Consider the following 22,921-nt stretch of genomic DNA (forward strand, 5'->3'; position numbering starts at 1 on the left):
GTCCTGTGATGACCATACTGAAAGCTCAACATTTATTCAGAAAATTTACTGGCAATTTACAATGGCATTAAGTTTTGAGAAAACCATAGTGTCCAAGATTCAGTCCCCATCCTCAAAAAGCGAGTCAATTTGATGCTAGAGCAATTGCTTTCATTTTAATTTAATTTGAGAGCATTTCCTTTAAAATTCAGCTTCAACAGCAAGCTTCTCACATTCTCATGTCATAGTAACTAATAAAACATTCATAGCCAGGCACAATGGCACACACCTGTACTTTCAGCTACTCAGGAAGTTGAGGCAGGAGGGTCACTTGAGCCCAGGAGTTCCAGGCTTCAGTGAACTAGGATCACACCACTGCACTCCAGCCTGGGCAAAAGAGCAAGACTCCATCTCTTAAAACAAAAAAAAAAAAATTGGTTTGAGCAATTTTGGTTTACCAGTTTACTAAAGTGAGGGCATGTTTTGAGTTTGTAAACTCATTTCTAAGAAGACCATCTGAGTTTTTTAAGAAGCATTTTTACCCCATAAAGGGACAAATCATTGCCCCTATTCTAGTCTAGTCTCTTTTGGCTGCAAGAAAAAGAGATGCACTCACCCTAGCACAAGAAAAGGTAGGCACTAGTGGTTGGGCGTGGACTACACAGACTCAAAGGACAAGAAATTAGCATAGCTAGGCCTCTAGGAACTGAAAAATCATCAAGAACAGGACCAGTTCCATATTTTCACAGAGGTTAGAGCTAAACGGTCTCTTATTTGTGTCTCTCTGTATACCTTTCCAAACCAGTTTCCTCAGCTTATCCATCAACTTCACACAGCAAAATGGTGGTACTGGTTCTGGAGGTTATATGACCCGCTGCAATTGACTGGTCCCGTCCCTGGGAGAGGGAGCTAGTTTATCCAGCTTAGGTTAAGTATTAACCCTTGGTCCAATCAATAGTGGCCAAGAAGACAGAGTCATACAGTACAAACATGGCTGCCAAAGTCTAGCTTTCTGGCAGGGACTATGAATGGGAACAGTTCTTGGAGAAGTGGACAATGGGTGACAAATCAAAGCATCATACCAGAGGATTCTGAAGACTACAATGACCTACTTAACCAGACTCCTTATTTTGTTCCAAAATATTGGCTGACAAATTTGTGAACTATTTTAATAATGACTACTATTTCTTAAACACTGAAAGTGTCTAATTTAATCTTCACAACAACCCTTCTAGCTAGGCATTATTATTCCTGCCTTACAAATGATGAGGAGCTTGAGGCTCAGAAAGATTAAGCAAGAAGTAGTCAAGTCAGCAGTGAGCTGGCATTGAAACCTGGGTCTGTTTGCTCCAAATCCTGTGCTCTTTAACTTCTAGGGATAGGAGGCTTATGCAATTGTGGTAAAGAGCAGTTTTCAGTTGCCAAACTAGCTTAAAACCATAATTTCAAATATATTTGTATGGCCTACAAACTTCCTTGAATTGCATTTATGTCAATGACTCGCATAAGCCTGCAGTAATATATGCGGCAGTCAGGAGTAGGCTCAAATGCAGAGTCTTGTCCAGGGGCACAGGTGGGACTCCCTGCCCCAGGCTCCAGGCTGCTGTGGCTGAAGACCTGATCTGCTATCTGCACTTGTTCAGTCATCAAGGGCAGTTTCTTGACCCCCACAGACTCTCTAGTCCTCAGGTTCTCCCCAGTCACTGGGGATTGTGTGGGCTAAGAAGCTCCTCTCCCAAACTTCCCCCCACCTGGCACCCTCCCCCAGCAAACTTTGATCTCTCCAGCCCCTTTGCAGGTAATAGGAGATGGTTCCCTCCCCACCCCCCAAGTTCAGAAAGGAAAGCACAACAAGGATTTCTGGTTCCGGGAGAAAACTACCTCCTTTACACTTGGCTTCTTTTCCATTAAGATCGAAAGTAGCAAATCAATCAGGAGAAAATTGCCCTCGGGACGTTGAGCAGACATCTTCGCTCAAATCAGGCCCTGAATGCGTGTGTCAAAAGCACCTCACACTCTTGTTCATTGCCGGCCAAGTCTCTGGGGGCGGTCCAATTGATTTGAAAGCATTCAGTCAGATCTAACGTTCGCTGCACGTCTTCTGTGTATTGTGGCTGCCAGCCCAGCCATCTGATTACTACTTCACACTCGCCGGTCCAGTGGACAAGATGAATCTACAGTGTGATAGGGAGAATATGAGGGAATGAAAGACAGCTGCTGTGCTCCACACTCCAGGATGACTGAGTGGAAAAGGCTGAAGGCACTAAATCTTCCGCAGGTTTTAAAGGAATTGTGGAAGGAACTGTCAGTGAACAGCTACCACGTGCAGGTGTTTGGTGGACATTAGCTCATTTAGTCTTCATCTTAACTCTACCAGGTAGATGCTATTATTACCTTCGTTTATTTATAGGTGTAAATAATATTTTAGTTGTGGAAAGTAGAATTTTTAAACAATAATAAATTATAAATAGGTTTTACGGGTAGGCTATTATCTTTAAAACAGATTTCTCTCACAGAAGGTAGCTGGGCAGAGCCTTCTGGACAGGGTGGTTCAGTAGTTATCATTGTCTTACTGCTTCGCCTGACTGTCATCTTCCGTGAGAAACTTTAAATGTGTAGATTTTGTGGCCAGATGTGGATTCAAATCATGGCTCTTATAGTAGTCAGGAAAGTGAACTCACTCTAAGTATTTCAAAGAGGGAGAATTTATTAATAATACCGTGGCTGCTTAGGCAATGGAAGGACTGAGAAGCAGGAGGAAACTGAGGCAACCGAGAGATTAGCAAGAGCAGGAAACCACTCCCATCCCTAGTCTGGAGGCCAAAGGAAGGAGATGAAGCCGGAAGCAGCCATGGCTGTGGGTATCCTAGCTTCTCCCGTCCTTCTGCCCCTAATCTTGTGCCAGTGGCTCGCATTAGCCAAACCCAGCCAAAAGCCAACTGCTTTTGGGATCCTGGGAAATGCAGCCTGCGGGGGGGGGTGAGATGGGGTAAGGCAGGGGTGGCCCACCTGTGACACAGGGTATCCGAAAGGGAGCAATGGATCCAAGGGCAAACAGGCAAACGATAAGCCCAGCTCTTGCTAGTTTGAAGTTCCTCCTTTAGAAAATGACTTCTCTCTCACAGGGTTGTTGTGAGAATTAAATGAGTAAATGTAAATACAATGGTAGCCCAGTCCCTGGCATCTAGTCTGGAGGCAACTACAGCTAATTTTCCCCTAGATAAGAAAACCGAGATTCAGACAGACTGTGTGATTTGCTCAAAGAAAGAGCTGGGGAGCTGGGAGAGCAGCGTGACCTTGGGCAAGTCACTTCACTGGGCCTCAATTTCCTCCCCCCCCCCGCCCCCGCTCGGTTGCTCGGGGGACTCGTTCCCTGTGCAGACATGCGCTGAGCACCTGCCCGTTCCGGGCACCGTGGGTGCAGGTGGACACGGCAGGCCCGCCAGCGCTGCTCCTCGGGAGTTCACAGTCTGCTGGGGAGAACGACAGCGACCAGCGACCGCGATGGGTGCTAGGAAGACGTGCCGTGAGGGTGGATGACAAGGTGTCCCGGCCTGGTCTAGGGAGGTCAAGGCGGCTTCCCGAGGACCCGGCGGGACCCGAAGCCTGAGCCGGGGTGTGACCGCTGAGGAGCGGGGCGAACGCACCGGGAGCTCTCCGGAAGGCCCCGGGCCAGGCCGAGACGCTGCCTCCCGGCGCCTCCCGCCGGCAGCGGGGACCACGCCCCGCAGGAGCTCCCGCGCTCGGCCGGCCCCGCGCCCCGGCCGCCCGCTAATGCGCGTCGCATTTTGTGCAATTCGGCCCGCGGCCCACGCAGAGAGCGCGGCGGCGGCGCTGCCAGAGCCTCTTAATTCTCTTTGCATCGATCCCGCCGCTAATGACATAACCTCCCCCCTAATTAACTGACGGCCGCACGAGGCGGCGCGCCTGCCCCGCACGCCCCGCGGCCACCGCCCGGCGGCAGCCGCCCCGCCACCGCGCGCAGGTGCGGGCACGGTGCTGCGGGCCTGGACGCCCCTGCCGCCCACGGCAGCTCAAACGCGTTTGCCGTTATTCACGTTGTGCCGTGTGCCAACGCTGGGCGAAGCACTTAACCGACTCCAGCTTGCTGATTTACTGTAGCGACCCCAGAGACAGACAGCGGAAATTAGCGCTCAGAGAGGGGGAGGAACATACGCCATTGCCCCGCAAATGCAGCGGCTAGCGGGGCAGGCAGGACTCCCACCCTCCTGACCAGCCAGCTGGACTCGAAATGTGTGGCGTGAATCCCCAGGCCACCCTGCAACGTGCAATTTAGGCTGTAGCAAAGGCACTGCGTGTGAAGTACCCAGCACAGTACCTGGCGGGTAATGAGCACTCAATAAAGTTTAGTGTGGTGAGATAATTACCGAAATACTGATTTGTGTTTATTCTCCTTTGCCTCCCCTTTCCTGGAGATGCCCATTTCAGTCAAGTCGTCAGTCAGGGCTCTTGCCAAACCCAAATACAAGAGTCCCAGACGTTATATAATTTTATTTATTTATTTTTGAGACAGGGTCTTCTGTCGCCCAGAGGCCAGTGTGCAGTGGTGTCATCATAGCTCACTGCAACCTCAAACTCCTGGCCTCAAGCGATCCTCCAGCCTCGGCCTCCCAAAATGCTGGGATTACAGGTGTAAGCCACTGTGCTGGCCTCCAAATTTTGTATAATTTTCAAAGGATCTCTCTCTATCACACACACACATAGACACTATATGCAGGACTTAACCTCATTTTCTCTTGTAAAATATAAATATTACCTTTAGTTCTGTTCAAGATACCTTTTCTAACCCCTGCTACCTGCAGGTACGACATACTAGGGGTTTCGTGGTAATGATATTAATCTGGGCAGGACTTTCCACATCCATTAAGGTTACTGAAGTGATCTGGCTTCTGCTCACTGTTTTACTCTGATTCTCCTTCCTCTCTGGTGTTCAGTGCCTTTATTTTCATTTTGTTGTATTGTGTGAATTTTTGTAAGCCACCTCAAATGTCTTCTGGAATGAGGCAGATTATGAACAAATACATTTCAAAATAAAACAGATGAAATAGCAATTCAAGTGTCCAACCAGTATTCATTAAGTTGAACTGGCATTTGAAGTGAAGAGACTGAGGCTCAGAGAGGTTTGTGGGATTGTTCCAGCAGGGCAACCAGACTTCAGGACTGGAAACTCCGTGCTTCATCCACCAACTCCTCTTCTTCCCTCCACTCGCTGGGAGTCACCTTCCCACCCAAGTTCCTGAGATCTCATACCGTCCACTTTCTGTAGGAGCAACCTGGATTTGACAAGTCCCTAACACCTAACACTAAAGTAAATATTAGGCCAATATATCCCCCAGCCAGCCATTTCCACTTTTTCTCTGACCAACTATCAGGCACCACTTTTTAGCAAAAGGACCCACCATTTTTTAGATCCCGAGAATGAAGCTCAGCAAGATTAAACAACTTTCCTGAATTCACCTAGTCGATACGTGGTGTTGCTGAGATTCAACCCTGGATCAAGCTGCATCTACTTTCCACTGTATTCTTTAGACTACAATATGCTTCCTTTGGTCAACTAGAGGGCTGCATTCCCTAAGACAGCCTTGACATGCAATTCCTGAGGAATGGAGGGCATGTGTTTGATTTGGGAGTTCATTTCTGGGCTCCTTCACCACAGACCTCCCTCTCTTCCCCTATGGTGGGGAGCCAGCCTGAGTCAGAATGTCCCTTTCAGAAGCCACAAGGAGGCTTTGTGATGGAGGCTGTTAAAAGGGCACAGGCAGAACTTGCCTGGGGCAAACTTGGGAAATGAGGCAAGTCTCCTAAGTGCCAGGCTCACCCCCCTGTTGGGGGCAGGGGTGAGATCACCTCCCTTCTGATATCCACTATCTGATATGCTCCTCCCTCGGGCCTCCCTCCCTCCCTTTCTAAGGAACGCATTGCCCATCTCTGCCTGTTGACCTTATCTTTATCCCTGGATGCTCTACTCAATGTTTCCTCCTCCAGGAAGCCTCAGTGATCCTCCCCATGCTGAATTACTTGCCGCCTCTCAGGAGTCTCGTATTTGCACTTTCACAGTAAGCTCAGAACCTGTGGCAAATCCACCTCCACTGATTAGCTTTGTGACCTTGGGCAAGATTTAACCTCTAGACATCTGTTTCTCCATCTATAAATTGGGAATAACAGTGCCTGCCCTTACAGGGTTGTGAGGAAGTTTAAACTGGATTATGCATGGGAGATAAGGGAAAAATATTAACTATATATATTCATGGCCTAAATCTCCCCTCTAGAGAAGCTTGGAGGGGAGAGAGGGTTGGGATGGGGGGCTGTTTTTTGTATGCAATTCAGAGAGACAGATGGGAAAAGAGGATTTTAAGTTTTGCTGTGTATATTTTTCAAAAGATTGTACAATCATTATTTAGAATTATCAAATATTGTAGATGCCAGATTGATAGCACCATGTGGAGACACTACTATGAGGAGGCTCAGCTTTTAAAAGGATGCACATGTGAAGCTCTTAGTGCAGTGTTTCATACTTACCAAGTCCTCAAATAATGTCTCTCACTATTATTTGTCTGTCTTCACCACAAAACTTGTCTTCATCTCTGTGCCAACCTACTGCCTGCCCCACCCAGCCAACAGCAGGGGCTCAGCAGGAAGAAACCCAAAGCCAATCAGTCTGGGAAGACCAGGCTCTTGCAACAAATGCCCTAACACCAGCTGACCACAGCAACTGGTAGCGGGGTCAGCACCAGGGAAGGGCTATTTGCAGGCATCCTTCTGTGGGGGATGGGCTGTCCTATCCCGTTTGTCACTGTTCCCAGCCCAGACACAGGCTCGCTTCATCCTCTCACCCACACACACTGACCTCTGCCCTGGGATGTCACCAAGGGCTGGAGGGGCCATGGAGCCCCCCATGGCCAGGGATACCAAGCATGCCAAGCCAGAATTCTGTACACCAGTTCCCTGGGACTCCTGCCTGTTCCATAGGGCCTGGCTTGCATACCAGTGGCCCTGTATTTGGGTGTGTCCTCAGAGGATACCCTTCCCTGGGGAAAGTAGGGTGGGGAGATGAGTGACAGGAAGACCTGGGAGCATCTCCATTCACAGAACTCCAGTCACAGCAGACTAGTTGTCCTCCCAACACTCCCTGCCCTTCCAGTCTCTGTGTTTGATCATTCTGATCTCTGGGGTACTCCTCCCCCATTTCCGCCTAATAATTCCTACTCACTCTTCAAGGCCCAGCCCAAATAGCTTCTCTTCTAGGAAACCATCCCTGCAGCCCGAAAGAGCTACACCCCTCATCCTGGCCTCCGTTGTAATTTAGGATGTGGCGTCTCATCCCAACACTGGACAAATGCAACATGGATCAGAGACTGTGCGTGGGAGTCAGGGAAGTTGAGGTTTCATTCCTGGATCAGCCACTTCTTTGCCCTATAATCTTGGATGAGCTGTTTGGCTTCGCTAAGCCTCCTTGTAAGATAAGGAAAACAAAATAGGATACTTATGAAAATTAAATGAGATAATGCTCATTAAGCCATTAGCATGGTGCCTTATATACATTAAGCTTTCATGTTAGCGATTATTAGTCTCTGTCTCTCTTCCACCTCCACACCCACCCACAGTATCTCAGATAAGTCCTTGACCAGCTCAATATCTGAAGGTGGAAATATATTGAATCAAGTTTCTCAGGTTCTAGATATGAAAAGGCTTCCTCCAGAGAGAAGCAGAGCTACTGAAAAGAGACTGAAATTTCTTTCAGAGATCCCAAGAAAGGAATGAGGGCAAGAATGTATGACTATTGATCAGATGGGATATAGAGGGGAAGACGAAGGGTTATCCGCCAAGGAAATGGTAATGCTTCTGTTGGGGAGGAAAGCTCTTATTTTCAGTACCTGGAGGCCTTCATATTAAACTAACAAAAGACAGATTAACAGAAAAAAGGGCACACAATTTTTATTAATATTTATATGCACAGGAGTTCACAGAAAAGAAGTGGAACTCAAAGAAGCAGTTAGTATCTGGAATTTATATACCCTTTTAACAAAAGAAAGAGGATTTGGGTTCAAGGGACAATAGATTGTGGGGAAGTGACTAGGAAATATATGGGAGGAGCTAATGGAAGATAAGTGCTGTTTTATTCAGGTCTGTTTATGAAAACTCATCTTGGTGTCAATTCCCCATTTCTGATGATAAAAGTCACTTTTCTCATTCTGGTACAGGGAGGGCACCTTCCTCAAACGGAAATTCATGCCCTGCTTTCAGGCAGATAGGGGAGGGCAGAGATCTCTTCCTGCTTCTGTTGATCCTCAGTTGCCTTCAGTTCAAAATAATCCTTATGCCAAAGCGGCGTGTTTGGGGTAGCATATCTGATCCCCTTCACTTGGCTCACTCCTCAGTCACCAGGACCAGAAATCTAGCAAGCGCCACAGCAGCAAAGTCTCCTTTGGCACCACACACAGCCTCCACGCAACCTCCACTCCACACAACCTGGGCTAGCTCCCAGGGCGGTTCTCACAGCACCTGGCCTGTGTTCCTGCCTCCACCCCTTCAGGGCGTCCAGGAAGGAAACACAGAGAAGACACTCCTAGGTCTGGGAGAAAGCCACAGAGGAAGCAAAGCTGTACGGCAGGTGGTTGTTAAGATCTACCTCAGTTCTCTGACAAAAGTCTATGCTTTAAGGGGTTCTGCTGAGCCACTCTGCCTTCTCTGAGGACTGCCCTCCACTAATGGGTCTGGGATCCTGTCATTACTTTAGTAGTATGTGTCCTTGTGTTCCCTTTACCCACTAGGCCTGGGATGGACCCTACACCCCAGAAAAGCACATCCAGAACCTGAGCCCAGACAACCAGATTTCCTCTCTCTGTGAATTTGCCATTGGGAGGGAGATTGGGCAGCTGCAGTCACTGCACCTGGCAGGTCGTGCAGAGAGGTAGGTATGCACAGAGAATGCAGTACAAGGTCAAGATGCCCAGGCCTTCAGAGATTGGGCTCAAGACCTGTTTCCTGACTTACCAGTCCTAGCTTCCCCAAGGCCTGGCTCAACTCCCTGGGATTGGGTTGCATGACACTCCCTTTTTACTAAGTAATTCCAGTGTTTCTGTTACTTGCAGCCAAAAGACCTTTGAATAAGATACTAACTTTCTCTGCCTTCCTGACCTGTCCACGGTCCCTTAGGGCCTGTGCTACAGCCCCAAAGCTCTGGCTTCCATCCTGAAGTTCAGACCTTGAATAGCAAGTCTCCCAGGGGCAGCCTCCCCCAGAATCCAGCCCACAGGGGAGGGGGAGTCAGCACCTTCACCTACCACTGTCCTGGGGCAGGAAGCAGAATACATGGTACCTACAGTTCCCCTCTCAGAAGTAATAGTAATAAAAGCTGCCATTTATTGAGTGTTCATCCTGTATCACGCAGCATGCTAAGTATCATGATAATTTCTAGTCCTCAAAACAATCCTGAGCTGGTTTTAAGTATTTTTACTATTATCTAAATTAAGTATAGATACACCTCATGCATATAAGCTCTTATAGAAATAGGAAGCCAAAAAATTGTGAACCAAAACTATTATAATTCATAGAAACATTATTTGATATTGCCAATTAGTCTTTTGGCTGAAATTAAACTGCTGATACTGTATTTATTAAAAACAGAGCAAAACAAAAATTGCAACACTTTAAATTAGGTATTCTGTTGGCATCCCCACTGTAGATGAGGCAACAGTGGCTCAGAAAGGTGAACAGTGTTTCCCAGGTTCAAATAGCCTGGGTGTTATAATCAACCAGGATAACTGAAGAGTCCCAACTGCCCAACTTAGGGTCCAGTTGTCAGAGTCCTGGGCTGCCCCTTCATTAAAATGGTGGATCATGAATAGGCAGAGACAAATCTTGGCTCTTAAAAATACTCAAAGCCTGGAACAGGGCAAGTGCTTGTTAAAGGTTTGTTGAATGAATGAACGATCAAAATGGGTTAATTTGGAGATAGTTGTTTAAAAGACAGTCTTCTCCACCCAACCATGGAGAGCCTATAATTCAGCACTCTCCATTTACCAATGCCGCCAGCAGCCCTTCCCACCTTGCTGCTCAGAAGCTAGTCTAATGGCATTAACCATCCCAGCCAGCCATGATGCCATTAAAAGCTTTAGTCTAGCCAATACACTCCCACCCAGGGTCTTGGCTCTGGGCCCTGGGCTGGGAGAGTGGTCTGGTTGTTTACCAGAAATTTGGACCTTCTTCAGAGAAAAGCATAGATGACCTATTAGTCTAATTCAAGCACTTAGCAAGGAATGACTGTACCATTCACACCCCCAGCCCCAGGCTAATGGAGCCAAGGCAAATGGAAAGGCCTTGACTGCTCAGAAATCTTCCTGGAAGGGGAAGAAGGAGGAATGAAGGGCGACCCAGTGCCCCAGTGGAGTCTGCAGGGAGGCAGCCTGGCTGAGCACTTCCTGGGGCTGGGCAGGCTGTGGGGGCATAAGAATGTATAGAGAGAGGCTTGCCTGTTCCACCCAGCACTCTGGTGGCTCTGCGCATATTCTACCCAGTCACCTCCCTCACTGCCTTAAAACTTGGCTCTGAGAAGAATGGGAAGACAACCAAATATCCATCAGCACAGAACTGGTTAAATAAACTATGAATGTATGAATATGCATTCATACAAGTCCATGTCATGCAGCTGATAAAAAGAATGATAACCACTCACGGATGCTGAAAGGTATCTGTGATTTATACTTTGATATGCAGTGTGTGACCCCCACTTAAGTAAAATTATACAAATCCATAGATTCTCAAGGTCACAGATGTGCAGGGAGCAGTTAGGAAGTTTGAGTGTGGGATTTTAAAATTTTTGCTTTCTTAATTGTCTATATTGTCCAAATTCTTTGTAAAAGCCATATACTATAATTGTTAACTTATTTGAGTTCTTACTGTGTCAGGCACAGTGCTTTTACATGGATTATCTCACTCCTTATGAGGTGGGTTTCATGCTTTTCCATGTTACAGATATGGATAGTGAGGCCCAGAGAGGTCAAGCCCAGGGTCACATAGCTTATAACTGACAAGGTCAAGTGTTGCTGGAGGATTAAATGAATTAATGCATGTACATGCACGTAGCACAGTAGTACTTGGCACACTGTAGGGGCTCAATAATTAGGGTTACTATCATAATTATTATATAGCACTTATCACACTGCATTGCTCTTACTGACTCTCTTGTCTGTTTCTCTGCTCTGATGCATAAAAGATTTGAAAATAGGTTCTGTATCTTATTACCTCGGAATCTCCTGCACTCAGCACAGTGTCTTGCAGAGCCAGCACTCATCAGATGCTTATTGAAAGAGTGAATGAATGAATTAATAGGCAAATATCCACAGCTCTATAAATATATTCTTCCAACCATAATACTTTACACAGATGGGTGTTTCCTCATCCCAATAGGATTACAAATTACCTGAGATCAAGAACCAATCTCTGCTTCCCTCTGACCCCCATTAGGATCTGGAGCAGGTGCTCAGTAAATGCAATGGTTGACTAAGGGCCCCACCTCAGCTGCTATGGCAGAACCCAGGCAGTATCCCAGAAATAGCTGCAGCTGGGACAGATCGCAGGCCCACAGCCTCACATAAACGAGTTTTTTCTTCCCACTCCATGTCTAGAACGCAGAGGGACTCTAAGACTTGCCTGAAGTCACATAGCAGTTGGTGGTAGGGTTGCCATGTCTCTTCCTCACCTGGTCTGTGCTCTTTTGTCTGTAACACCCTTTGGTTTTGGATAAATTCACAATTTGAGAAAATGGGAAAAGAGCACAGTCTTAAGTAAAAGTGTTTAATCATGATCCAAGAGGCCAGGGGAACTTTGCGACAGTAGTAGGAATAAAGCAAGGCCCAAAGGTTCCAGCTCCCGATGCCCAAATATTCTGCAGGATCTGGGAGCAGAGCAGTGCAGGCAGCAGGTTCCCACCCCCCATTCAGAGGAGACCAGAGGGCGGGGGCCTTGCTCCAGCCTTCCTCACAGTGGAGCACATCTTTCTAGGCTACCTCGGAACACCCAGCCCTGCCTACCTGGCAAATGCAAGGGCATGACTGATTTGCTAGACTCTGGGTGATCCTGGTAGGCAGGAGGAAGGGATCAGGAGAGAGCTTGGTAGAGCTGGTCACCACCAGAAGATATGGCTAAATTGTGGTCACCAAGTCCTAAGGAGAAACAGCATGAATCAGAAGCGCAGGTAGGGGTGGGGGGAACGAGAACCCAGCCAGTAAGGCTCTGCAGGTAATAACCCCTGGCTTCTACTGTGACCTCATCTGGAGCCAACTGGACATGCTGGGCGGGGTCAGGGTCACCACACTGAGCACTGCACCTCCTTCCTGATGCCGTCCTTTCCTCGCAGGCTGCAAGTCCGGCTGGGTGTGGTGGAGGGGCATAGGGCCGCCGGGGACGGCCAGCTACCAGAAGCTCAGGAGCAGAATCAAGGTAAGTGTGCAGGAGACAAGGGAGGGCGCCCAGGCCAGTGACCTCAGAGCAGGGTTTGTATTCTGTGGAAGAAATGGAAGAGTCAGCTCGGGGGACCATCTTCACCCCCTTCATTACCTCAAGCTCGGTCAAGACAGCCCCCTTCCCCTGAGGTGTCCCTTAGCGATCTATGGTATTCGTGCTAACGAGGAGGGCAGCCTCCTACCCAAGCCCTTGTCTGCCCGGTTTGGGTTTCCCCGGCTGGTCCAGTGAAGGAATGAGGGTGTAACAGAGGAGGCCCTACCTGGCGTTCCATCACAGAAAAGGTAGAGTCTGCCCCGTCCTGGGAGAAGAGTTGGCTGTGAAAATGCATCTTGGCTGCAATGGCCTCCGCTGAGGACAGGAGAAAAGGCACGTTGGAAGGGCATGGTGGCAGGGGATTTCTTAGGTTCCCAAGGAAGGAAGGGGATACCACAAGGACCCTAGATACCGGGGAGCAGGTGGGGAGGAGGTGGAAATGGGATATTGTCTCATTCCGCTTGCTTGTTCCTTGAGCTGGAGCTGTCCCTGGGGCCCAGACAGGCGGCGTATGGGGTTTCTCAGGGACAAGGAAGAAAGGCCCGGGCTGGGGGATGGAAGCCTGTGCTGAGCAGAGGGCTGCTCTGTCTGAGGGAGATGGACAGAACCAGCCTGGGCCACAGAGTTGACTCCTTCCCTTCCCCTGGCTCCAGCTGGGCAGGCCCCGGGCGCGTAGTGCACCCACCGAGGCAGGGGTTGCGAGAGAAGAAGCCCTCCAGCTGTTCGCACTCCTCCTGCCGGTTGCCGCTGCCGTGGCAGGTGCAGCTGAGAGCAACACTGGCGTTGACGCTGCTGACAAAGTTAGGGGTCATGACAGTTCCTGTGGGGTGAAGAGTGGAAGGGATTGTCAGGGCCTAGACCGACCCTGACTTCAGCTGCCATCCTCCCCACCCAGCTCAGAAGCCCACCATCTGGGTGCAGCCTCCAGAGCATTCTCCCCCTCGGGTCTGGCCACCCTGTGGCTCCCACACGTGCCCTGAGCCTCACCAATCAGCCCCAGGTATGCGCGTAGACATCTGGACTGCTCGGTTGCACAAGTCCCCAGGATGTCCCTGGGATGGCAGTGGGTCTGGAAATCCACCAGGCGTGATCTGGAAGAAGGGAAATTTCAAGAGGAGGATCCCTGCAGTCTTCACCCTTGCCGCCCCATTGGCCTCGCATGCCCAAGTCATGACAAATCCTCCTCTGCCTTCAGAGCGTGGCCCAGCCTCCTCCTCAGTGACGCTGCCCCAGCACAGTTCAATGCCCCCTCACCCCAGGCCCCAGCGCAGAGCACTCTGCATTTGGGCTCCACAAGCCCTAGTTATGAAATCTCAGGCAGCTTCTTCAACCTATTTCCTAAACTGTAAAATAGAGATGATAATAGCACTGCCTCATGAATTTTTGTGAAGATGAAATAAGAAAATGCATGTATAAGCCAGGCTAGGTGGCATGTGCCTACGGTCCCCACTACTTGGGAGGCTGAGGTGGGAGGATCACTTGAGCCCAGGAATTTAAGACCAGCCTGGGCAACATAGTAAGACTCTGTCTCTAAAAAAGTAAATAAATTTTAAAAATTAAATTAAAAAAAGAATGCATGTATAGCATTTAGCATAGTGCCTAATATATATTAAGTGTTTAATAAATGTTAGATATTGTTATTATTAACATTCATCCTACAATAGCTAAGTAAAGCTAGTTTTCTTTGGGTGATGGAATGTTTTTCTGTATGTATTTCTACAGTTTTCATTACATTTTGCCTTGTGTTAGGTTTACTTCTCTGTTACTCCCACTCAACTGTGAACTCCTTGAAGTCAGAGACAATATCTCAATCGCCTAGCCCAGGACCTGTTCGGTAATAGTAATAACTACTAATACAATCACAGGCAATAGAGCAGAGTGCTTAAGATTACAGATTGGGCTGGGTGCAGTGGCTCACACTCGTAATCCTAGCACTTTGGAAGGCCATAGGGGGAGGATCACTTGAGGCCAGGAGTTCAAGACCAGCCTGGGCAACATAGGGAGACCTCGTCTCTAAAAAAGTAAAAAAAATTAGAAGGGTGGGCACGTGACTATAGTGCCAGCTATTTGGGAGACTGAGGTGGGAGTACCGCTTGGGCCCAGGAGTTTGAGGCAGTGAACTATGATTGTGCCACTGCACTCCAGCACTCCAGCCTGGACAACAGAGTGAGACCCTGTCTACATGGAAAAAAAAAAAAAAAGAAAGAAAGAAAAGAAAGAAAGAACAAGAAAAGAAAAAAAAAGAATATAGATTCTGGGCTAGAACCCCTGCATACCAAATCTAACCTAACAAACCTGACTGACTAGTTGGTTGACCTTGAGGAAGTTATTTAACCTCTCTCTGCTGTGGTTTCTTCATTTGTAAACTGAAGATGATAAAAAATAATAATAGCATCTACCTTATAGGGCTCTTGTGAGGTTTAGATGAGCTAATACATGTTTCATACTTAAAACAGTATCCAGCCCATAGTAAGTACTGAGTAAATGTTAGTGTTACGATTATTGAGGGCCCTGACTATGTGACAGTTTATAGATGAGGAAAGTGGTAGTCAGACAGGTTAAGTAACTTGCCCAAGGTTAGGAAGAAGGAGTAGAACCAAGTTGCAAACCAAGGTTATTGTCAGCAAATGTCACTTGAATGGATGATGACTTCGATTGGGCAAATATTTTATCCCAAGAAAGCAGAGAAAGCCAGATCAGAATTTCAGATTTCCTGGAGAATATGTATCAAATACCTTATAAATCTTCATGTCCTGTCATCTGATAATGGCACTAGAAGCAACACATCCTAAGTAATAATTATATTTGTGCACAAAGATTAAATAACAAGAGTGACATTTATTGCAGCATGATTGGCCGGGGGCGGTAGCTCACGCCTGTAATCCTAGCACTCTGGGAGGCCGAGACAGGCGGATCGTTAGAGCTCAGGAGTTTGAGACCAGCCTGAGCAAGAGCCAGACCTCGTCTCTACTAAAAAAAAAAAACATAGAAATTATCTGGACAGCTAAAAATATATAGAAAAAATTAGCTGGGCATGGTGGCAGATGCCTGTAGTCCCAGCTACTCAGGAGGCTGAGGCAGAAGGATTGCTTGAGCCCAGGAGTTTGAGGTTGCTGTGAGCTAGGTTGACGCCGCGGCACACTAGCCCGGGCAAGAGTGAGACTCTGTCTCAAAAAAAAAAAAATAAAATAAATAAATAAATAAAATATTGCAGCATGATTTATAGCAGTACAAAAAAACCCAACTAAATATCCAACAATAAAGGAATGGTTAGAGCGTGGGGCATCCATAAAATGGAATAATACAATGCAGGCTTTTAAAAATCAAGTTCCAGGGCAGGGCACAGTGGCTCATGCCTGTAATCCTAGCACTCTGGGAAGCCAAGGCCAGAGGATCACTTGAGCTCAGGAGTTTGAGACCAGCCTTAGCAAGAGTGAGACCCTGTCTCTACTGAAAATAGATAAATTAGGCAGGCATGCTGGTGTGCACCTATAGTCCCAGCTACTTGGGAGGCTGAGGCAGGAGTATCCCTTGAACCCAGGATTTTGAGATTGCAGTGAGGTATGGTCACACCACTGCACTCTAGCCTGGGGCGATGGAGTGAGACTCTGTCTCAAAAATAAAAATAAATAAATAATTTTTAAAAAATAAAAATCAAGTGCTAAAGGACAGTAAATGAAAAAATAAGCACTACCATTTGTGAAGCCCTTACTCTGCACCAGTAAACTCAGCACTCCACATAAATTATGTCATTTAATTCTCACCAGAATCCCATGAGGTCTGCATTATTATCCCAGTTTTTACAGAGGACTAAACAGAGCCTTAGGTTAAGTGATGGAATTTTAGGTTAAGTGTTGTGCTGAAGATTACAGGGAACGAGGATTTAAACTCACATCTGTCTGACTTCACAGCCTGTCTTACCACTACTCCTTACTGCCTCTACAGAAAAATGCTTGTGAGATGTGTACCATAAGTGAAAAAATGCGAGACACAAATGTATTCCCAGATGTCTACTTGTTACAGAAAAAGAACTGGAAGGAAATGCTCCCTAAAGTATGGTACATTATCTTCAAGTGATGGAATTTTGAGCTATGTTAAAAATGCATTGTGTGTATTTCCTGAGGTTTTCACACAAAGAAAAAAAATCTGAATATTCTTTTTGAGAAAAGTTTCATAAACTATCCAAGGTGGCTACTTGGCAAAGCAGCCAGTGTGTCGGTCCACAGTTCCCTGTGGGGTCCGACCCAGCCCGGCACAGGAAGGTGGCCAGGAAGGAGTGGCGTGTGCCACGCCCCCGCCCCCGCCCCGCACCTGCACAGCGGCTCGGAGAGGCAGAGGCGCTGCAGCTCCAGGCAGCTGGGGGCGGCGGGCGGCAGCGCGCAGCGCGGGGCGATGGTGTTGCGCCGGCGCTCCCCGCAGCGGCGGTCGGCGGGCGCGCACGGGCACAGCAGCATTCCCTGCGCGTGCGACTCCGCCGCCTTCTCGAAGAAGGTGAGCAGCTGCCCGAGGCAGACTTGGCGCTGGCAGCGGGGCCCGGAGCACGCCTCCCCGTAGGCCTTGCGCAGCCGGTCACACTTGTCATTGAGAGTGCACAGCATAGCGAACTTGAGGCAGAGGTCCCAGTCTGGGGGGGAAAGGGCACCAAGTCACCAGGCCGCATCCTCTGCACTCCTGCAGCCCAGGCTCCCTAGGAACCCCGGAAAACCCCTGATGTGACAAGAAAGGTAGTAAGGGTAGCAGAAAAAGGAGGACTGTCCCGAATAAAGCCACTCCTAATCCAGGGCTTTCCCTCGGCCCAGAGACTGTATCTGTATTCCAAAGCCTCCCCCATCCTACTCCGTATCTTCACCAAGTACAATGATAAGAATAACCATCGTCATCGTCTATATACATCTAACAACCATTTATCTAGAACTCAAGCACCCAGAAGGCTCAGATAACCATAACCCTTTCCTCACCGCTGTGCAGTGAGATCTGGTGGTGGACATCACAGCCTAGAGGCCCGGCAACATCCTACAGCACTTTCTGAATGTCCCAAACAGACGCAACCGAATTCTACTTAGGTTTCTGGTTTGGGTGGCACCTGTGTATTCTGTTCAGTTTTAATGTCACCTGCCCATCCCTCATTTTCTGATTCACGTATACTCTGTTCTTCATACTGAGTCGTAGGAAATTATGGTGATATTTCTAATAGAATATTCCAGCAACCAGGAAATCAACTGGAACAGGTTATCCACTGATTCCTTGTAACTAGGAGTTTGTCTATAAATCTCTCTGCCTTTTCCTCAAAATACTAATTCTAATATATAGAACTGACTACACAGCAAAGCTCACATCTCTCTCAAAAAGAGAGTGCATGTGTGTGTGTTCCTTCTCAATTAACTCACACCCTCGCTCTCCTGAAAAACATGCATCCCAGTCCTTGCCAGACTGATGGCTCCCCACCCTGAATCACCCCTGTGCGGAGTCAGACTCTCTCTCACTATTTCTCCTGCCCAACACCTCGCCCATCCCATTAGAATAGTTGAAAACAAGCAATTTCTGAGTCTTCAGGGAAAAAAGCTACTTTCCTAGCTGCCTCAAATGTGGGTAAATACTCCATTTCAGCACATTTTTTTCCGAGACTGCTGCCACTCCCACCGTAACCCTTTGCAGGGACCCGCCTTTTGGAAACAGGGAGCCCTAATGGGCTCTCTTCAAATGCCTCCCTAATAACTGTTGTTTTCAGATGACTCCTGGGAGACCAGACCACGTACCACAGCTCAGACTTCCACCCTGACAGTCTTCTTCATCACCCGGTGGGCTAGAAACTCTCCCCCATAAGCCTCCCAGCTTGTGCTCCCCCCAGCCACCTTTCTCTTGGGGTCCAGGCCCAGCCCCCCACTCCACAGCCTGGGCTTGCCCTCCACACCTGGTTTGAGCATGTTCAGTTCCTTGAGATTGATTTTCCAGGGTTTGCTGGTCACTGCGTCTTCATAGGGGGAGACATCCAGCTCGTAGTCACCTAGAGACAAGGTGGGAAGCACCAGAATGCTGAGGGCCAGGGTGGGGTGGGAGTGGGAGGGGCTGAAGTTGGAGAAACGAAAAGGCACAGCCTCTACCGGACTAGCTGCCAGCTGTGCAGAGATGAGAAAAACGCAGGGCCATAAAGGTGTAGATTGGGCTCCACAGATAAACCGATAAGAATGCTAAAAGCTACCATTTGTTGAGCACACTGTGTGCTGGGCACCACAGTGTAAGTGAGATGTGTATACCATCTCATTCCATCCTCCTAAAAACTCTGGGGCAGGTAAGAAGAAACTGAGGATGACAGAGGTTAAGTACCTGGCTCGGGCTCACGTAAGCTAAGAAGTGGAGCTGGGATTTAAAATCTGGCCTATCTGATTCCAGAGTCTGCTCCTAACTACCGGCCGTATTGCCTGTGGGTACAAAATCAGGCAAGGGGACCCTGATTTGTTTTCTCTTGCTATTAGGGAAGAGACAGTGGTAGACTCTCCCTTCCAGGCCTGACCGCTTGGCTATGGAGATGCACGGCATACTGGGAAAATGGGAGCGAGCCCAGGTACTGAACTGAACCTGACTGAGAGAAACAGAAGAAAAACAGACAAATGATCTTGAAGCAAACACATCTCTTTCAGTCACCCCCATGGGACTGTGCACTCTTTAAAGAGACTTGCTAGGTCTTATAAAATTGCTGCATAGTTCATATGAGAAGTAGGTGCTCAGTAAATGTTGGTTAATCTTGTGGGAAAAGAGGTGAGGGAGGTAAACTTTCAGGGATGTCTCCCAGTAAGCCTTTGTGAGTGCGTCTCTAGGAGAGGAGGGATATGGATACCGTCAGGCAAATGAGAGGAAGGGCTGGACTCTTGAGAAGACCTGGGAGTTCCCAAGGTCAAAGCGGGGAGGTGAGAGGATTCGGAGAGGTCTCATCTCAGGGGAAGTTCTGAAAGAAAAGTGATTCGGATAAGGAGTAGAAAGCAGGGAACAAGAAGTGTGGGGTGAGCTGTATTATTGTTTCCATTTATTTGCTACTCACCCCATGTGAGGATTTTGTATCCCCACCTGTTGCCGTGTAACTTTCATGTCCCCTGTGAGAGATGTATAATCCCCCAACCCCTGCTGATGGCAGGCTTGGCCATATGGCATGCTGTGGCCTGTGGCTTGTGAGCTGGAGTGATGTAAATCACATCTGAGCAGATGCTTTAAGAACCCTTACATGGTTCTGCTGTGACTCTTTCCCTCCACCAGCCTGGATCCTCAGATGAAGAAGACAGATGGAACAGAAACAGCCAACTCACGGAAGCCCAGGAAGCCCACAGCACGTGTGTAAAAAGAGCAAGAAATACATTTTTGTTGTCGAAAGCCAGAGATTTGGGCGTTGGCTGGTTGCTACTGCAGCATAACCTAGCAAACTCTTACTAAAAATACAACTGGTACCTAGAAGTGGAGTGTTATAGTAACAAAAAAACTTAATATGTGTGGCATTGGCTTGGGGACTGGGCAGTGGGTGGTGAAGAAGCTGTTACTGGGGCCTGGAAAGATGGCAGTCCTTATTATGCTGTGGCAAGGCATTTGGTAAAATTGTTGCCACGATAACTTAGAAAGAACATGATATGCTGAATGAGCTTGTGCTGTAAGGGAAAGAAACTGAGAGGAAGGTTATATGTAACAGCACGTTTTGATTGCTATTGGCTGCATTCCGCAAGGTACTACAAGAAAGACATAAGCTCAGAAAAGAACTGGCCAGATCACAAGTACGGAGGAAACGGAAAAGAGAATCCAGAAACTTCAGGACTTGCAGGATTAAGAAATGCAACTGTTTCTCATGTTCAAAAGTAAAAGATAAAAATAAAATGCTTTAAGTGATATGTTTGATTACAATTCAGCCTTAGGGAAAAGACCAAATCAAGTGTGTGGCTATCATATCATTTGTGGAAATCTCAATTGATTAAGATGGTACCCAATAAATCCTGCCAGTTGCTCAAATGTACTCAGGGAAAAAAGACTAAAGTAGTGGCTCTCCCACAGAAGGTACTTCTAATTAGGCAAGGTACTTCTAATTAGGTCTAGAAAGAGATGCATGTCTTGAGTTGGGAACGGCTACTGGCACATGAGATGATAGAAATTAAAGATGTAAGAAGCAATTATGTCTTGAGTGTGTTGTACTGCTAAGAGCTACCAGCATGGATTAAAAGAGACCGTGACTATTTGAGACTTAAATGCTCCAACATTCATCAGGCAAGAAGCAGGCTGAGAATGCTGCTCAGTTCTCAGGGAGGTTGTGGTCCCCAGTACCCTTTCCAAATGTGGCCAAAGAGAATATGGAAAAGGAAGGACCTCCCAGAGGGCTGGGCCAAGAGCCCTGGCAGACAGGAGACAGGGCAGCTACTCCCATAGCGCAAAACAGGGCCTTATTAAAGAACAATCCCTATTCCCAGGATTTGCAGCATTTGTCTAGTGGGATTTCCAGATTGCTAAGAATCAATGTCTGCTGTGTGCCTCCCATTCCTCCCCTTTCTGAGAGTGTTTGTTGGGGCTGTCCTGACCCTGTTCCATTATTGTACGCTGAGTATGTGCAGTAGGCAGCTGACTTGTCTTTTTAGTTCACAGGTTTCTAGATCAAGAGGAGCCACATGCAGACCCAATACAGAAACTATCATGACATCCTAGACTTGAAGCCTGATGTCATGTTTGGATAGAACTTTTAGGGAATCTTCCTTCCAAAGAAGTGGGTGGGTGTATTTTACTTGTGGAAGAGAAGAAAATGAATATTTTGACCAAGTGGTAAACTATGGTAGATTGTATTATTATTTCCAATGCTTCTTTGCCCTTCCCATAAGATTGTAGATCCTCACCTATTGCCACGTGATTTCTGATATCTCCCTGCAGAAGAACATAGTTCCCCACTCCAGTGTTGTTGGGCTTGGCCATGTGACTTTCTCTGTCAGTGGAATGTAAGCAGTAGTGTATGTACGATCCGAACAGAAGCTTTTAAAAATATCACATGGTTCTGCCAATGCTCATCTCCTTCTGGCATGAGAAGGGAATACCACAGATAGAAGCTACTGGGTCCCAGAATGAAGATGACACATGAAACAGCCAATACAGGACATGAGAAAGAACTAAACCTTTTCATGGCAAGTCACCGTTTCGTTCCCACAACACAGTCCAGGCAGAGCTGACTACTAACGAGAGGGGTCTATGAAAGAGTCAAGCGCAGCTCCTCTCTCGGGCTCTTTCTGTGCCTTCTCTCTCTCACCGTCTCCTGTCTGGGTAATGAGTATCCTTCCCGTTAAAGGCTGGACCAAGATGCTACCTCCCAGTCTCTCTGAACTTGTGGATTATGAGGTCTTTGGAGCCTGTTTATGGGTTAAGACTCTTTTCCCCACACCCTTCTGTTCCCGGAGCTCTCACTGATGTCAAATGCAGAGCTTCATTAGCATCCCATCAGAATCTCCCGTGTGGCCCGTATCCCACAGGATCACAAAACAACCCCCAGGAGCCATCTTCCCCGGCTTAGCTCACTCTAGCATGGGGGCCTCACCTAGGCTGCGTGCACGGTGAATGGTCCAGTAGATATCCAGGCAGGTAGCCTGGTTCTTCATGCGACGGTGGCATGTGCAGCCTTTCAGAGAGCTGTTCCTGAGTTGTTGTGCTGCCTTTAGGCAATTCGCAGGGACGGAAGGCTCCTCTGAGGGCAGTGGGGTGCTTATGCTAGAGGTGCAGGCATCCAGGCGGTGGTAGGCAGCCTTGCAAGTGGGATCAGCCTGGCACGTCCTCCTGGCCTGGACACAGCTGTTCATGACCCGGCTCTCTGTGGGAAGGGGTTCGCCTGTCGGGGAGAGATCAGGTGAGGCTCACGTAAGGTCAGAGTGGCTGTCTGGGACTACCAAGTCATGAAGTAGGGTGGCGGGTATTCCTCATGAAACCTTGAGGAAGTCTTAGGGAAGCACAAAAGTCCTTTAGGAATAAGTATGGAGAGAAAGAATCCCAGCAGGACTGGAACGTCTGTAGCTGTCACAATCTGGACAGAACAGATAAAGCCCAAGAAGAGACGGGGCTTTGAAGAGAGGCTGCTCAGCCCCAGGGAGGGAGAGGACAGCTGTTTGAAGCTGAGCCTGATGACACTACTAGGCACAGGGGAAGACGGCCCTCAGCCGAGCCATGCCACAAGCAGGGCCAGCGTGATAGCCAGGGAGTTGAGAACGGGCAAGGGAGTGCTAAATGACAGTTAGTAACAACTTTGAGTCTTCCATTAAAAGTCATGTTAAAATACCTTAAGGTGGGAACTGGTTGGGGTTGGGGTGGTGAGCTATTGCCAGAAGGAAAGAAAGGGCTATCTGACTCTGTCTCTCACTCAGAAATACGTAAGTTGGATATAGCTCAGCCCTGGAGCAAGCCCTGCATCCTAGGATTTAGGGTC

General features: G+C 48.0%; 1 protein-coding gene across 1 annotated transcript; it reads right to left on the reverse strand.

Annotated features, from left to right (window-relative positions):
- Positions 1-11,800: 11,800 nt before the first annotated feature.
- Positions 11,801-22,325, reverse strand: GFRA3 (GDNF family receptor alpha 3). Its single transcript, XM_045550885.1, has 7 exons — positions 22,043-22,325; positions 18,410-18,502; positions 16,810-17,122; positions 13,486-13,589; positions 13,184-13,318; positions 12,725-12,813; positions 11,801-12,503 (listed from the first exon to the last, which is right to left on the reverse strand). The coding sequence occupies exons 1-7, from the start codon at positions 22,299-22,301 to the stop codon at positions 12,414-12,416; spliced, it is 1,083 nt and encodes a 360-aa protein (XP_045406841.1). The 5' UTR covers positions 22,302-22,325; the 3' UTR covers positions 11,801-12,413.
- Between the last annotated feature and the right edge of the window lie 596 nt (positions 22,326-22,921).

This window comes from Lemur catta, chromosome 5 (genome assembly GCF_020740605.2).
Source record: "Lemur catta isolate mLemCat1 chromosome 5, mLemCat1.pri, whole genome shotgun sequence".
Lineage (NCBI taxonomy): Eukaryota > Metazoa > Chordata > Mammalia > Primates > Lemuridae > Lemur > Lemur catta.